The sequence below is a fragment of the Aedes aegypti genome, chromosome 3 (assembly GCF_002204515.2).
Source record: "Aedes aegypti strain LVP_AGWG chromosome 3, AaegL5.0 Primary Assembly, whole genome shotgun sequence".
In the NCBI taxonomy this organism is placed as follows: Eukaryota; Metazoa; Arthropoda; class Insecta; order Diptera; family Culicidae; genus Aedes; species Aedes aegypti.
In genome coordinates, this window is record NC_035109.1 from 96961365 (window position 1) to 96978940 (window position 17576).

Consider the following 17576-nt stretch of genomic DNA (forward strand, 5'->3'; position numbering starts at 1 on the left):
ACTTCGCCGAAGTTTTGACTGCCGAACTGCTAAATGTCACTCGAATACATATAGTCAATATATCCTGGAAGAACTCTTGCAATAAACGATTTTTTCTTCAAATTCTGTAATTTGATTCTCAGTGTGAAATTCTATGAAGGAGATCTTGTGATAGTTTTTGCTTTAGTTTTCAGAGTAATCTCTATGGAAATTACTGGATATACAGTCGCCTCTCCACATCTCGATATCGAAGGGAGCATCGAGATAGGGAGAGATCGAGACAAAGAACATTAATTTAATGAAAACTAGATTGAAAATCACTCCGTTACTAGGAAAATAATAAATGAACAAACTTCATTTCGAGTTTCCAAATAGTTCTGGATCGCTTAAATATGGTCTAGTAATCTTTGATAATAATAAACACAAAGTCAACAGGAATACATCGAGATATGGAGATATCAAGATAAGGATATCGAGATATGGAGAGAGAAATCGTATGCAGAATGAAGGGACTGAAGCAATCATCGACATAAGGAGAGATATCGAGATATAGAACATCGAGATGTGGAGAGTCGACTGTAGTAGCGCTGGAGCAAATTCTTCTAAATATCTTTTGAAAAAGAAGGAAGAATTGGTGAAGTAATCTCTAGCAGAGTTGGGAAAAAATCTGAAATTCATTCCACAGTAGCCAAACAAAGCTAATCGCAGTCAGCGAAGCCAGTGAAACTCACGACCATCGCTGCTGTAGGCAAAGAGCCTTGAAAATTGTAAAACTTGCGTTGCTAAGGACAACCCAAAGTTACTGTAGAACAATGTTCTATTTCCCGCATTTAGAGCCTTCAATGACACTAACGATTTAGAAAATTCGTGCACCCAACATAGGCTACTTGATGAGATTCACTTTTTTGATTTACTGTACTGGGAAAGCCACGTGAATTTCAAGCCTACTACTATTACCATACTCAGAAGTCCTCGAATGATTTATAGAAAAAAAAAGTAGAGCAAGTAGGAAGCGGAAAAAAGTTACTTTAAAAACTCCTTTGATTTAAAAAGCTCGTCCACTCCACTGTAAGCTCGTCCATTAAAATAGAGACATTTTAGAGCTTTAAAAATAATGACCAAGTTTACCAGCTCTGGAATTTGAACTTTGAAGCAAAAGAAATTGCACATGCTATAGAGGAACCCCAAGAAACCATAATGACATGTTTTCTCAACTGTTTCTTACGATTGAACCAACGCCATTTTTCACAGTTCTGCTTCTCTTTATTCTTCACCATTATAGATTTCGGTTTTTGTTCTGTTTGAATTAATTAAATTACTTACTAGTTTCCTTCACTGTTTGCTTTGTTTTCTTAGTTTTTTACTTTTCCAGGATACCTTTTAACAACTAATTCCTCTTATTATTGTTTTCAATGGTTGTGTTGTTTTATTGTTTCGTCCTTTGACCCACTTTGTCCAATTGGTATAGTTTTGTGGGCGCGAAACCGGCGAAACCAGATACAAATGTAAATAATGAAAAATAAACAAAATTGTAATAAATACGTATAGTTTTCTAATAATCAATGGTACAAAAGATTGCTTCGGCTGATAGGAATTTTGCATTTGGATAAATCAATAAAATTGCATTGCATTTTTTCACGTGACTACATTTGGATGATTTAGCCGAGGCGCCTCTCGACTCGACGGTCCTTGCGGCCCTCTGGCTATCAACGTAAGAAAACAAGAAGCGTTTCACTAGCCGCCGCTTCGCTAAAATTATAGCGCCATTCGTTATACTGCCGATGGTGGGATAGCGTGTGCCACATTTTTGTTTCGATAATTGAATTGAAATTTTCCTTTTAGGAGAAGGAATCAAGTATAAGTCTATTTACAAAAGAGTAACTTTGAAAGAGTTTTACAGCTCAAATTCTACAATTTGCGACCCACCTTCCAAGCAGAATTAACTACCACTAAACTAATCAGACTCCTTGCGCCTTGTTTACCTTGTTGGTTCGTTCACTTTACGATAAGTTCTTCCCTTTTTCACTTCCTCCTCTCACAAGTCTTTTAATAGAGTCGCACTCGTTCTAATATATATACAAAGTAGGTAAATTGAATGGAATAGCTTTCTTTTTGAGGACTGCTCTGCCACAATCTTCCACTCGCATTCACTCGGAAGCGGTTCCGAAGGGGATTCAATCCTGAACCCTTCCATTCGCTCATCCGGGCTTCAATTTATTGGTTCCTAACTCCTAGATCCCTACCACTTTTTAAGAAGGTGCTTATCACCACCAAATATAACAATATCTAGCCTTTGTCTTATCTAAACTGTTTGCTGCTTCATCTTGGGACCACAGAGTAGTTCCTTACAGACGTGAATCGCACTCACACACATTCATTTCACATTTTAGCTTATAAAGTACAGGGATAGAAGACATTTTTTTTGTTCATCTGAAACAGTACGGTGGATAGTACAAAAAGCAGAAAAGAAAAGTGCTCCTTTCGGAAAGTGTTATTCACATTAGTGTTTTTATTCTTGCTCGTACTTTTGGGGACGAAACATGAACGAGAAAACAAAACAAGGAAAGAAAACTCAATGGGAAAGCGTAGGAAAAAATATTCGAATATAGGTAATTTTGACCTAACAAATAGGTAATACGGGCAACAAATTTGACAAACATTGCCAAAAACACTAGCTTTCCTATGCGAATCAGCTGTTCTGTACATAACATCGATTTTACACCGGAATCGAACCGGACAATTGGTTACTTTAATGGTCTAGTACATTGTTTTACATACTGGGATGTATTGTGGGGGAGGGGGGGGATGATGAATGATGGTTTTGGATTTTGCTGCAGGGTTGCTACCCTCGGGATTCGAGGCATCAGGCATTTCCTTAGAAATCTCAAATCTGGGGGTAACAGGTGCTACAGCTAGGATTCTCTCTCGAGGGCTCCGGGAGGAAATCTACGACGCGTACATCCGGCTGATTTCGTTCTTGTACCGTTCCTGGATGTCCTTGCGCTTGAGCTTGAATGCCGCCGTTACCAGGCCCATGTCCGGGGTCCAGATGTCCTTGCAGAGTGTTACCACGGTTGGGATCTCGAAGCGGTGTAGTTTACCTAAGAAAACGAGTAAAAAGGTAAAATTATTATCGGCACTAACAGCGCCATCTTTCCATTAAGTCCTCGAAGAGTACGTTAGTCAATATTACGTCTGTTCGTTTGTTATGCTAGTTCAAAATAAAGATGCATCGAAGCCAAACCCCGAATTTTCAAGGGCACACATCTGGACAACCAGACAACCGTTTGTGCTGAAAATTTAACTCAATGATCACCACCAGCAAGTTCAATAATTTATCTCTTACATAAGATTGTAAATTTGTCAAAATATTAATTTATTATTTTTCATCGCTGTAGAGGTAAAAAGAGAGGTTACGAGCTGAGAGAGACTCGCGAAGAGGAAAAATATCAACGTCATATGCAGCCCAGATTCCCCTCTCACGAAACGTCAAATGCAGCCCACCGTTTTTATGGCTGAAAAAGTGAAAAGTATTGTGTTCAAAGTAAACTGTTATTAAAAACCTCAGTCGGCGGAGCAGTTTTTTCCAAAGTTGCTGATAAATCTAAGCAGAAGATTAATTATTTCTAATGTCTGCTACGTTTGCTGGCATGAAATTTCACTCAAATGGCTATTTATGATTCGAAGTGATGCAAACTTAATCATTTTTTGCTGAGAGGTTCATGTGAGGATTTGAACAGCATGCGCATAATTGGTATGCGCATGCGCATAATTGGTATGCGCATGCGCATAATTGGTGGAATAAGAAAAAAACTCAGCAATCACAGAAAAAGAAGACCGTCTTCGCGAGTCTCGTCTCAGGTTACGAGTCGCCTCTGCAACCAATACTCTAGATAAACTTACTTGACTAAACTCCAGGCAGTTGAATGCCTAGCTAGACGAATGATTGGGTTTTGAGGAGGTAGCCTTAAATGTGAAAGAACATGTTTTCTTTCAATGGGATTGAAAAATACATACCTTTTTTACAAGCACGAGGTCAAATATTTGGATATTGGAGAACACTAAAAAATTTGGAGGATCACTGAGGTCTTAGACAGATTCCAAGCAAATTCCTTATCCGATAATTATGGATAGATAAACGGAGAACAATTTGTCCTGATTTGAAAGACCAAAATTTCAAAAACTTTTTAAAAAGATGAGTTTTATCTGGGCTATTAAGAAATTACATATCAGGAGACTGACTTTTGAAAGGAAGACTAGCTGTTAGAACCCGGCCCAGTTTTCAAAGTTGGTATAATGAAGCGTATCTGAAGATGATAGAGATCCGTCCGAAAATTCCTTAAGGAAGGAATGCATGAAAACCTACAAATTCCTTCTGAATGCCTTGGAGATGTTTCTTCGAAAGTTGTTACATGATTTTTCTCAATCATTGTTATGGGACGGATCTTCAAGGAATCGACTGAAATTCTTCCAGCAATTCCTTCATGAATTATTTCATGAATTTTCCAACGAATTCACGCAGGAATTGTTACCGGAATACATGCAGGAATTTCTAAGAATTTTTGTTCGGGAATTTCTCCAAGGTCTCCATTAGGAATAATTTCGCGGTATTTTTCAAGGGTGCCATGTGGAATTTCTTACAAGACAATTATTTCGAAAAATCCACGCTAAATTTCTTCAGCTATTCCTCTACAGAAGCTCCAAAATACAGTTTCAGCCATTGTTTTGCAAATTTCTACAAATATTTATCCAATTTTTCACCAATGATTATCCCATATTTTTTTTCAGCAGTTCATGCAAAAACTTGTTTAGCAATTTCTCCAATTTCTACTTTTGTTTATTCATACTGGGTTTCTGCCAGGGGCCCAGATAACCGTAGCGGTAAACGCGCAGCTATTCAGCATGACCAAGCTGAGGGTCGTGGGTTCGAATCCCATCGGTCGAGGATCTTTTCGGGTTGGAAATTTTCTCGACTTCCCAGGGCATACAGTATCTTCGTACCTGCCACACGATATACACATGCAAAAATGGTCATTGGCACAGTAAGCTCTCAGTGAATAACTGTGGAAGTGCTCATAAGAACACTAAGCTGAGAAGCAGGCTCTGTCCCAGTGGGGACGTAACGCCAGAAAGAAGAAGAAGTTTCTGCCAGAAACCTAAGCAAAATATCCTCTTACATTTTATATACGAATCGAATATATCTTTTACTACACATTATATAAAATAATCCTATGTCATAATATCTATATTGAAAATCATATCGGATTTCGATAAGTAAAATATAATTCATCAAATTGTGTCCCGCTTTTTTCAATCCTCGGTGGGCCTTTGGCACATATTTTAAATTCCTCGAAAATTACCAATTTATCAACGAATGGTCGAAGTTTTTTTTTTTTTGAAAAAATAGATCAGGTCACCAATGTTTTTGTTGAAGGTTCTTTGCGTTTTTTTAATAAGCGATTACTGCTGTGGATTTTCGGAGAATATTGTCTCCGACTTACCGCGGACTATTATCTCAGAAACAATATTGCATGGCGGACCAACTGCTTCGTGTATTAGCAATTCGAACATTTCGATAAAACCGAACGAAAACCAATCGAATAATAATGCTGTGCAATTCTGCGAAAAATTAGTCCAGAGTTTATTAGGGGAACGTTATTTGGCATAAAGCCGTTTGGCATAACATAATTTGGCATAACGGTCGTTTGGCATAATAGTCATTTGGCATAATGGACGTTTGGCATAATCATTGAAAACTGAGTCGAGGAAAAGTTTTTTTCGTGCATGTTACCGCAACATGGTGATTTGTGCAGACCATTTTTCAATTTTCAATTTTCATCTGACAATGCTATTATGTTTTTGGCATTATCATTGCTAACATTCTCATAAGTGATTTTTCCTTCTTTTGATCATAGGCTGTTCTTTCTAATTAGGATGTTAAACTAGTGGTTCGCATTGTATCTACTTGCATTTTCATTGACAATTTTGCCTTCTTTCCTACGTTGGCATTATAACAGCTAATATTTCCATCAACGATTGTCCCTTCTTTTGATTGCAAGCTTTACTTTTAAGTAGCACTATTTATTTTTCTAATATATGTTTTTCTACCAAACTTCTATTAATGACTTTATGCCAAACGGGATAGCCCCGAGTTTATTTTATCCTGTGCAAGATTTTGTAAGAAGAAATTACATAATTACGTCAGAATTTCATAAAAAAAAACCTGCCCAGTAATAACGATCTCCAAGATTGTATTATTATTTATTATTTCGTCAGAAAATCGCATATCTAGAATTTGTGTAAATCTTGCTGTGGGTTTTGTAAGAATCGGGTCCAAGACTCTGTAAGAATTGTGCGCTGGATTCTGCAGTAATTTTGTCTAGGATTCCGACAGAAACTCTCCCACGATTCAATTTTTAATCTTTGTTTGTAGCCGTTTGTAAGACAATGTTCAAATTCAATGAAAACTCTGCTGAGAATGCTGTCAGAAATCGTCCTAACATTATGTGAAACTCTGCCCAGAGAATTATTTTTCGGATGCTCAACACTTTCTGAAAATCCTGCTCTTCGAGAAAATCATACCAAGAGTTCTGTGGAAATCCTGCCCAGGACTTTACTAGACATCTGCCCGAAGTTCTCGAACTCTTCGTGCTCAAAAAGTATACGGCAAATGTACCATTAGTGGTGCACCTAAGGGAAAACTGCTAAAACATGATGATAAAATCATGAAATATATTATTTTAACGTATCAGTCGATAGATTTCTAATCCCTCTATAATGTAAATGTATAGAAATCACGTTTCATTTGAAATTTCCCTGCAAAAAGCCTTGCACCAATAAAAGGAATACTGTTTCTTTAGTGGAGGTATGTTTTAAGAATGGTTCCTTTAGTGGCGCAAACCATTGATTTCTTATGGGGCCTCCATTATGGGTACTGAAGCACCACTATAGGTGCAGAGGAGCAAAAATTATAAGTAAAATAATTATAATAAATCTTCGAGCTGTTAGTAGAATACCTATAAGTAGATGAAAAAAAACGAATTTAGTACTATACCATTTAATTCCACTAGAGTTTGTATCCTTTGACAGATACGCGTATTTCGACCTCAACTGTAAGGCCGTCTTCAGTGTCGTGTACTAGACTCGCCTTACACATGCCATGTAATGTTAAATTTGAAACCAGATGACATCATCAAAACTCGTACCAATCCGCTCATTCGGTACAAATAATTAAACATCTGTTAGATACAGGAAATTCCGGCGTTTCGCGTAGTTCAAAATTTAACTATTCAATATTTCCATTAATATTGTGTTGTGTTAGAATTTGACAAGCATATTCGAATTTAGAGAGCTCAAGTTTAGTTGTTTTAGAAATTAACATGATTCGCATTGACAAGTGATAATGGTCTCCCCGAAATGTCGTTTTTTTATTTTAGTGATGGTTTCTAGCGTTAAAATTACATTTGTTAGAAAATTTTGGTGCATGAGCCAAAAAGGCTCCTCATTGTACTTGTTTTTCTACATTCAGTTGTTGGCATTTTCAACATTATAAAAATCAGACAAAAAAAAACGTGAAAAATGATCAATTTCACCCGAAATTATGGTATGTTTTGCTAGCATAAACGAAAACTTAGTTTCCAGCTCTACAAGTCGTTCGAGTAAGAGCAGTCCAGCTGAGGTAAAAGAGGTCCAAGAAGATCATTGGAATCAGAGATGCAAAGCAGCATTGACCTCGAAGCGGTCCCACACACTATTCAAACAAATTTCTTAAAGAGATCAAGAACTAGGATCGTTATGGGATCCAGAAGGTTCATATATTCAAGGTACATTGCAGTCCCAAGAATCACTTTTAACAGGCTTTGGATCAGTCTTTGGAAGTTCGAAAGGGTTCCGTATGGACATAAAAGTTGAAATCTTAAACCCACGACAGGATGCATGTTGAGAAAAAGTGAGTTCTTTTCAATTGTGACGAACAGTCGTAAGTTGTTCCCTTGCTTAGGTAGGTAAACGTTTGGTGTTGTGTAAAAGTTAATGTCTGAAGTAGGGACGTTCCGATACTTCCGATATATCGGAGTATCGATATTTTGCTTTCGATATTCGATATTCTGGTATCGATATTTCCTATTCAATATATCGGTGATATCGATATTTTCTTCCGATATATCGTACACGTAATAAGGAAAACAATGGTAGGGTTTTCTAAATTCATAATCAGGGTTGGGAAAAAATCTGAAATTCACTCTACAGTAGCCAAGCAAAGCCAATCACAGTCAGCGAAGCCAGTGAAACTCACGCCCATCGCTGCTGTAGGCAAAATGCCTTGAAAATAGCAAAACACCCGTTGCTACGGGCAACTCAAAACTACTGTAGAAAAATATTCTATTTCCCGCTGAATTTCCCGCATTTAGAGCCTTCAATGACACTCATGATTTAGAAAAATCGTGCACCCAACATAGGCTACTTGATGAGATTCACGTTTTTGAACTACTGTACTGGGAGAGCCACGTGGTTTTCGCGAAAATTCAAGCCTACTACTATTACCATTCCCAGCACTGTTCATAATTCATTTTTTGTATTTAAGGCTAAGTAGCCCGTCATTCGTTTTGGCAACAATAATGACTTTTCAGCTTGCATTTCAAAGTGATAAAACTCAGTCTTGATAATTTATATTGACTTGAAAAAGTATCCCTGTACGCGCTCCCTCCCCTTGGTTATGCGACCTTGCCGCGATGGGAGGGCATAATCCATTAGCCCATATGATGGAAACCAAAGGCGTAACCTGTAGTGGTGGTATCACATTTTGGCACTTTTTGCTTAAAGCCGCGTCATAATTCATATGGCATAGACGCAATAATATCTCGGATGTGATCCAACGGACATTCTGCGTCATTGATAGAATTGATGCCCATTTCAAATAATTAATCTATTCGAAGTGGACATTAGTACTATTGGTGACGTTCAGTTTGCCTTTTGCTAATCAGAATGATCCGTAGCCACTCTTACCTTACTATTAGCTAGTTAGATACATCGTTATCATATACGACGTAGGGAATACATAGGAACTCTTAGGAAAATGACTAGTAGATTCACTGAGTAGAAATAAGTGGTGACAATCTTATTTTAATATGGTTTTTACATTGCCATAATAAGAAATACCTCTTTTGTAACAGCGGTATAAATAATCTAATTCCAGCTTCATTTTCGCAAAATTTACAAGTAGAAAGTAGGCGTTGTGAAGCATTGCGTTTGCCACCGAAAAGTGAAGCATGTAGGAGACTGTAATAGAAGCCTAAGGTAACTTTACTCTTCAATATTCACTATAAAATGACTATGGAAAGTAAGACGCTGAGATCGATCATTAGGGTACACTTGCTAGTTTCGAAAAATTGTTGAACAGACAAGGAAAGCGACTTTTTTCTTTAAGGATATATGAACGTAATGACCAATAAATACTTTTAACAACAAAAAATAAAATTAACTAGAACTACTACCAAACAGCCTAATGTTGTTAAAACTTGACGACAATTGACATTTAAGACTCTAATCTTACGTAAAAGACAGGAGCAGGCGTTGCAGAATTCGCTCTCATTTGAGAATGAAGCACGATCAAAGCAAGCAAAGAAAAACATCCCATCTGTTGCGGTCCACGATCGTCATTGTATCGCAAGGTGTAACAAGTCTGATAAATGGAAGCAGCGAGCGAGAGCCCCAACGAGAGAGCGATGATAGAATCCATTTTTCTCGCTTGTTTACCGTTGGGGATAGGTGTTTTTTTTTTACTGGCACGATAAACAATCCACGAACTTCCAATAACAACAGTGTCCCCCAGGCTTGGAGCATGTTTAGAGGGGTTTTATCATGCCCTACTATCCCCCCAATCTGATCAAACTTGTAGCAGTATACGATAAACAGTCTCTCATAATGTGCAGCATGTTATGATAGTTACAGAGAGCGATACGTGAGAGATTCTCTCAATTTTCTCAGGATTCAATCCCTGGACAGGAGTAATCAGAATAGCACTTGAATGACAAATTATTCAAAACCATTTCGACTAGACAGTATTAGTAATGACACTACTACACAACTATTTCAAACAAATTCTGATGGAGCTGTTGATTTTCACAATGCTTCCTTTTCTCAGAAGCAAGGGAATATGGGCACTTTTCAAAAACTACCACGTCACAATACTAATAAAAAAACAGTGTTCATGTGGGCGCCATTGCCTAGTCCGTCTGAGTATTGGTCCTGGTAGAGGGGAAACTTGGCAAAAGCCAGACCGAGGGTTCAGCCTTGACAAGTTGAGCTGTCATGCAGCTCCAACTGAATACCATACAAAAAAAAAAAAAAAAAAGTATCCCTGTACGCGCTAACATACACAAGGTATGCTGATACTTTTCCAGCTGTGTCAGTGCAAAACCAACTGATTTTCTTTGATTCAAAATCGTGAGATGCATTAGCAACAATCATCAACGACGCGTACAAATTTCAATGACGGCCTACTTCGCCTTAAAAAAGTAGTTACTATTCGAATTGTACTATAATGTATCTTAACAGAAGATGTTTATGGCCATATCGGTCAAAATACCAATAATCTTGAGTGCTCAAAGATTTTTTTCGGATCCTACGAAGTTAAACGGTAGATCACTACACACTCAATCACGATTTGCTTGTTCGGTAATTTTTTATACTGGGTACGAATTGTAAATCATAAAAAATACCAAACTTTCAGCTTTTTGATTGAAAACTTCTGAGGTTCAGTAATAATTTTTACTTTTTACTGAACTACGGTAGCTGTCAGACCCAATTTTGCAACATTACCGAACAGGCTGAAAAGTCAATAGAAACAATTACCGACTATTCAGTAGTTGATGTTTTTTACTGACTTGTCGTTAAAATCAAATCAAAACAAGCTGATGTGCATGCGGGAAAGTGTCAAATGAGAATCTCCTGCTGTAAAATCGTCCAGCGCCGGGAGACACGGCTATGGCAACCAAACTTTTCCTGCACCTATTTTGCGATTTCTCGTGGTAAGTAGTCGAATTTTAGTGAGAAACTCAACCATTTTAAGCAACCAATACGGCTCAGGACGATTTAACTGCTTACGTTGGTAAATTCGGTTGGTTTCCATACAAGAGGTAAATTCGTCTGCATCATTGAGTTTGCCTCTTGTATGCAAACCAACCAAATAATGATTTTGTCACACATTTTTCGATTACTTCCACTAAGATATGAGCATATCGTAGATGTTTATTCGTACGAAAAATGCATGTCGATGTTCATGCTCATGCCGATTGGGTTTTAATTTGTATTGATTTCTGAAAAAAAACAGTATCCGGAAAAGCAAAGCATGAAGCATGGGAAACTGGAAAGCCAGTAAAAACGCTCAATAATTTTACTGACTAAGTCAGTAATTTCCATCAATCAAAACATATTTTGGTTTACTGGGTTTTTTTCGGTAATCGTAAAAATTACCGAAAAACCGTAGTTCCAAAACCCAGTAAAATTTTACTGGGGTCGGTAATCTGAATTGGCTGTGTAAGCGATTTAGCAATTTTTCTTCATGCAAATATATCATATGATATTCCGATATATCGATATTTTGATTCAATATATCGGTGGTATCGATACTTTGATTCGATAATCGTATCGAATCAAATATCGATACTTTGCAATATCGGAACGTCCCTAGTCTGAAGCATTAGCAATTGCCATGGTTTGAGTCCCAGCTATAGCATTATAGCACTTCCATAACCGAATAAGGCTAACCAACTTCGACGCATCTTAAATCAAAATTAAGTTGCTGAGAGTACTTTTCCAAACTTGCAAAACTGTATTAAGGGTTTCCAAATAACTGTCTGAAGTCAAAATTTAGTTCACATTGGTCGAAAGTACGGAACTATAACATGAATATAGTTAGCCAAGCACCGATTAGATACTCACATTTCTTGCCATGTTCGGCCAGCTCCTGCACAACGGCCTTCTCCATGACTGGGGACGTACACAGCTCCTCGAACTCCATACCCTTGAGTCCTTGCCGCTCGGCAATCTCGTCCAGGTGCTGCGGGTTCGGCACAATCAGCGCCACCGTGTGCTGCTTCGTCGAGTCACCGTACACGCAGATGTTCTCCACCACCGGGCAGGTCTTCAGTTCCGATTCCACCTTGCCCAGGGATACGTACTCGCCGGCCTGCAGCTTGACCAGATCCTTCTTACGATCTACGATTTGAAAAACAAAACAGAAATGATCAATCTGAGTCAGTATAACGTGAGAATCTTCTTCCTTACCAATAATCTTGAGCACGCCATCGTGGTGCACCTCGCCGATATCTCCGGTGCGGAACCACCGTTGGCCGTCTTCCTCGAAGAATTCCTCCTCGGTTTTGCCGGGCAGTTTGTAGTAGCCCTTGGAAACGGTCGCTCCACCGACGACGATCTCTCCCTGCGGGTACGGTTTGTTCGTGACGCGATAGTTGCCTTCCTCCCAGTTGATCAGCCGGATGTAGTTGCACGACGAAGGCGCTCCCACCACGTTGTACTCCATGGAGAATTCTGAAATGCGTCGAAGAATCGGGGTTAGGCGAAAGTAACTAGGGAAGGAATTATGACTCACTGTCTGTCACGGCAGCTCCGGCAGTCGTTTCCGTCAGTCCGTAGCCCTGGATCATTTCGACGCACAAGCACAGCTGAATTTGTTCGTGGGTATCGGCAGCCAGGGGGGCACCTCCGGACATAACGCCGCGGATGCGTCCGCCCATCAGCTTGGCAATCTTCTTGAACAGAATTCTGTAGAGGAGAGAAGAAGGTATTGATTAGCTAATATGAATGCAAGGAAGATTTAGGCAAGCTATTACTTGTCCAGGAATGGCGTCTGATAACCTCGGGCAACCCATTTCGACTTGTACTGGTAGGCAAACTTGAAGAAGGCCTTCTTCATTGGAGTTTCGGCGTTCACCTTAGCGTTGATTCCTTTCGAGATACGATCCAGGATGAGCTGCGGAAAAGATCAATTTGGAAAGTTAGTTTCGTCGTCCAACTCACAGAGATTGCGAAGATTTGACCTACCGGAACGGACGTCATACAGGTCGGCCGCAGCACAGAGGCATCACCCTTGCAACCCTTCATAACCTTCGAGCTGGAGTCGATCAGCGTCAGAGCGGTGGAGTATCCGATTGGGACACCGGTCAGCAGGCACACACTTTCGGCCAACAGTTCGAACACGTGCGCCAAGGGCAGGAATCCGATCAGCACATCGTCCGGGTAGATCTTGAAGATGTCGCAGAAGTTCTTCATGGTTCCAATGCAGTTGGAGTGCGACAGCAGGACACCCTTCGGGGTACCGGTAGAGCCGGACGTGTACATGATGATGGCCGTGTCGTCGGGTGTTGGGGAACATCCAGCTGGAATGAAAGATAAATTGTGTTGAATTCAATATCCTTTCCAGGCAAGTTAATGATAGGAATGATTGTTTAACATTCCCCAGAGAACCATTCCCCGGAGTTCCTTAGAATGAACCTTTTTTCAAAATATACCAGCGTTACACTACCCGCCAAATGTACGATATCGGTTCACTGAGTATTGCAACATTCGTTCTGAATACTGCAACATCCTTTGAAAAGTTTAGAATCGCACAACAGTAACTTTTGCTCACCGGTTATTTTTGATGTGTTGTAATGCTTTTTAATGCAATTTCGTATTGTCGGCGCGGTGAAATGTTAGAAATGGTTCCTCGCCGAAGTTGGATTTTTTATCAGAAGCTATGGGAGATACCTAACTTCGGAAGTGGTGCATTCGATTCGCATCTGAATGCGCTCGAATGCGCCCTACTTCCGAAGTAGGGTATCTTGCATAGGTTCTGAGAAAAATCCAACTTCGGCAAAATGCATTATCTAACGATTGACCGAACTTACAATACTTTTGGCGGGTATAAGCGTATATCCAAGTTTTTAGCATAGCATAGCACATTTCGATGGTTGCTACTTTGTGACTGATCGGAACTACCGTAAAGTACCCATATTTCGCGCTCCTAATTTTGCTCACTGACATTTTGCACATGTTTTGCGAATGAAATTTTCTCTGGCTATTCTGCTGAATAATTCTGCCTCAGTCATGGTTACATGACATGCAATTATTCAATCCAATATGTAGCAACAAATATGGATAAAATGACAGTGAGCGAAATTAGGAGCATGCGTGAAATACGGTAGCATCACGGTAGTACGAATTAGCAGAATTGCACTTCAATCCAAATGAATAAGTGATGGGACTTTCCACTTATTCGCGAAGTGTACATTTTAGCATATCTCATATTATTGATCAATAACCGCGCCGACCAAGCCCTTACTGTCAGTTGGAATGGGGAAGAAATGTTAGTGTGCAATGACTGTTGCTTCGAGAGACCGAGAATACCTCTGCATCTCTACAATTATCACGGGAAAAGTGTTTATTTGGTCATAGATGCGATCCATGGATAAGAAATAAACGACACTTACTTAGAGACGTCTCATTCTCTACTCACTAAATGAGAGTTTGGAGAACAAAATCGTATATTTGTATTCGTAGAATAGGTAGAATTGGGGCTAGGGAATCGTCACTGCTCTTACTTAAAACGATTTTTACACTTTTGTTTCACGAAGCTTTTGATAGAAGATTATTACGTCAACATTCACAAAATGTCGAACCACTTAATTTTGTTTTTTTTAGTAATAACGTCATTACTGCCACGTTATAAATGTGTAATCATAAGCATGAAACGAGCTCCATCCTGATACTTGCACAACGCGAACCACACACGATAGGTCCTGGCATCCAAAAAACAAACCGTCTTGTTTGGGCTGTCCGAAGCACTGCCCAGCAAAACGCGCGAAAACGAAAAACACTGCTCGGCGTCCCGAAAACAAACTTTTAGGGCTTTCCGAAGCACTCTATATCCAAGTTTTTAGAAGTTCTTATTGAAAAACAACAGGGTGAAGAAAAATGCTATATCAAATATTGATATCCGGCTAGCTATTCGGTACTTATGTATATGACAAATGGAGCCTTGTTGGTCAAAGATCAAACTTCGCACGTTAGTTAATCCACTTTTCAATGCAAAGCAGGGTATAATATCATTTGTCATAATGACACTTTAAATAGGCTGTTTCTCATATTATACCGAAAGGTCATTAGGCCAAATAACCATTATGCCAAATGACCATTATGCCACATGTCCTTAAGCTATTGAATTCGATGTGTCAAATGGCTTTATGTAAAACGAGTTTATGCCATTCGGGGTAGCCATTTGGCCTAGTTATATAATACACTGAGTGGACAATTGGCATAATAAACATTTGGTGCAATTGAGAGTCCCCCCCTTTTATGCTACTTAACTTTAATAAGGTTGCTCTTCACCGAGATGTACTAGCCCAAGGCTAAAAATCTCGTTAATAGGGATAAAAAATGTGAGGAACGATCATTATGCTAAACGTTTGACTTTAGGCCACTTGACATTATGCCAACAGTCAAAATATTTGACTGCCAAAAGTTTTTCAAAATTTTTGGTAAAACCAAATAAAAATAAATATTTGTTTCTGTGATAATCTTACCTAAAACTCTGTGAGGGTTGTACTCATGATTAAATCAGAATCCAGCCCAAGATTCTTTTCAAAATTTACCTTGAACACTGGAAATTTTGTCCAGGATTATATAAAAATCATTTCCAGAATTGAATCAGAAAATCTTACAGGATTACATCAGAATCATCAGCGTTATTTGAAAATCCTTTACTGGGTATTCCAATATTTAAGCCTCGAATTTTGCGAGAGTTCAGCGAAGGATTCTGTGAAAGTTGTTATAAGGATTACGTCAGGAACTTACCAAATATACATTTTGAAAATGAGTTCTAGAATCTAGAGAAGTCTGCCCTGGTCAATTCAATTCTTAAACATTTTTTTTTAATTTTCTTGTTGTTTTTATTTTTCGTTTTTTTTTTGTTCCATCTCTTTGAAAAACTACCAAAATTCGATACTCTTATCCACTGCTGATGGCCGTAAACGATTCGATTTTGCACAATTTGGAAGCTTTTAAAAGAAAATCTTCTCTGTTGCACTTGACGTCAGCTGGAACTGGAGGATTTCTAGATGAGCTTGACGAGTCTTCAGCAGTGATGTGCTTCAACTGAAGCTCAGACGAGCTATGCTCGAGAGTTTTGTCGCTGCAGATTGCTTAGGGGCTGTCCCTTAATGGACGGACCCTTATTTTCAGTGAAGATTCATCGAATCCATGGAAAGCATCAATAAGTTCGGGAGATGTATCGCTGAGCTCTCGCGATTAATTATTTTTTATTAATTTGCCGCCAGTACGGACATTCCATAATTGAACGGGCCTTTTTGCTAGATAACTGGAGTTTGAATCATTGTCCATCAACTGGGAACCCAACCTTTGCGCTATCAATTATTCAAGTTTACAGTAAAAGTCTCCTGCGTCAATACAGTGGGTTTTCCGAGATTTTTCAATTTTCTTGCCTTCAGCTTGACCCTCTCTTTCCCATGGTAGCACAGATGATCCACCGATTTTGGACGAACGCTAGCTAAACCGAATTGGTACGATTAGCTCAATAATGATTGGAATAAGTTAATACGCTCATTTGTCTCATCAAACATCGAAATAAATGACCTAAGGGTCAAACTATTGAAAAACAATCAGCTAACGATTGGAAAACAATCAAATTTTTTATTGTGATTTTGAATATTTTTTTTTTTGGGCGAAATCTAAATAATACTAAATGGGAATTTTGCCACAATTATATGCAGACATCTAACTGAAGTCTGAGCAGGATTCTTATAAAATCATAGTCATTTATCTCACAGAGTCCATGGAAGGATTTTTTTAAAGAACCCAAAGTTAGCTTCTCACGAAATACGTCGAGCACAACTTACACAGATTCCTGCACAAGATTATCATAGAATATTGAAAAACGTTCTTACTGAATGCTTAGCAGAATTTATCTTTTTGTCTCTCCATAATATGTATGTTTAATCGCTGATTGTCTTTGGTTCAATTTTACGGAAAGCTTGAAATTTGACACGCCAAACAATATATTTTCTGGAATTATGCAGGTTATGCAGAACTGGTATACGTGAGGCAAGCACTAACATACTCTGTGCCCAGAGAATTCGGGAATACTTCCAACCCGAAAAGATCTTCAACCGGTGAGATTCAAACCCTTATCACCCTTCGAACGGTTATCGAGAAAAATTCCTCTCGAACCTAGGACTCGACCATTTATATACTGGAGTAAGGGGCGTATATATGGAAGTGAAAACGGAAATCCCGCCAACGATTGATGTTGGACTCCGAAAAGGAAAAGTATTCTACGACGGATTAAAGGCTACATGTTTCTTGTGCGAAGAAGTATGACATAGAAAAGATTCCTTCCCCAGCGAAAAGAACGGAACCTTCCTGTAGGGGAAAAGCGGTACGCCCATCATACAACCCGGCGGTTGTATCCGCACCACTAGCCGGGACCGAGGAGCACGTACTATTGGAATCGACTGATGAAGTTATCGAGGTTTTAGAGGAAGAATTTTCTGATCAAGCGAAGGAATCATCGGATGATCAAT

The 17576-nt window shown here is 38.9% G+C and overlaps 1 protein-coding gene across 4 annotated transcripts in view; it reads right to left on the reverse strand.

Moving 5' to 3' along the window:
* Positions 1–1220: 1220 nt before the first annotated feature.
* The window catches only part of LOC5574220 (long-chain-fatty-acid--CoA ligase 4), a 90577-nt gene continuing 74221 nt past the window's right edge, over positions 1221–17576 (reverse strand). For all 4 annotated transcript variants that reach the window (XM_021849347.1, XM_021849348.1, XM_021849346.1 and 1 more), the window contains 6 exons: positions 13042–13376; positions 12831–12970; positions 12590–12762; positions 12265–12528; positions 11920–12195; positions 1221–3080 (listed from right to left, as the gene is read on the reverse strand). In XM_021849347.1, the coding sequence (XP_021705039.1) occupies positions 2926–3080; positions 11920–12195; positions 12265–12528; positions 12590–12762; positions 12831–12970; positions 13042–13376 (1343 nt within the window). In that variant the 3' untranslated portion in view covers positions 1221–2925. The remainder of the gene's footprint in view (positions 3081–11919; positions 12196–12264; positions 12529–12589; positions 12763–12830; positions 12971–13041; positions 13377–17576) is intronic.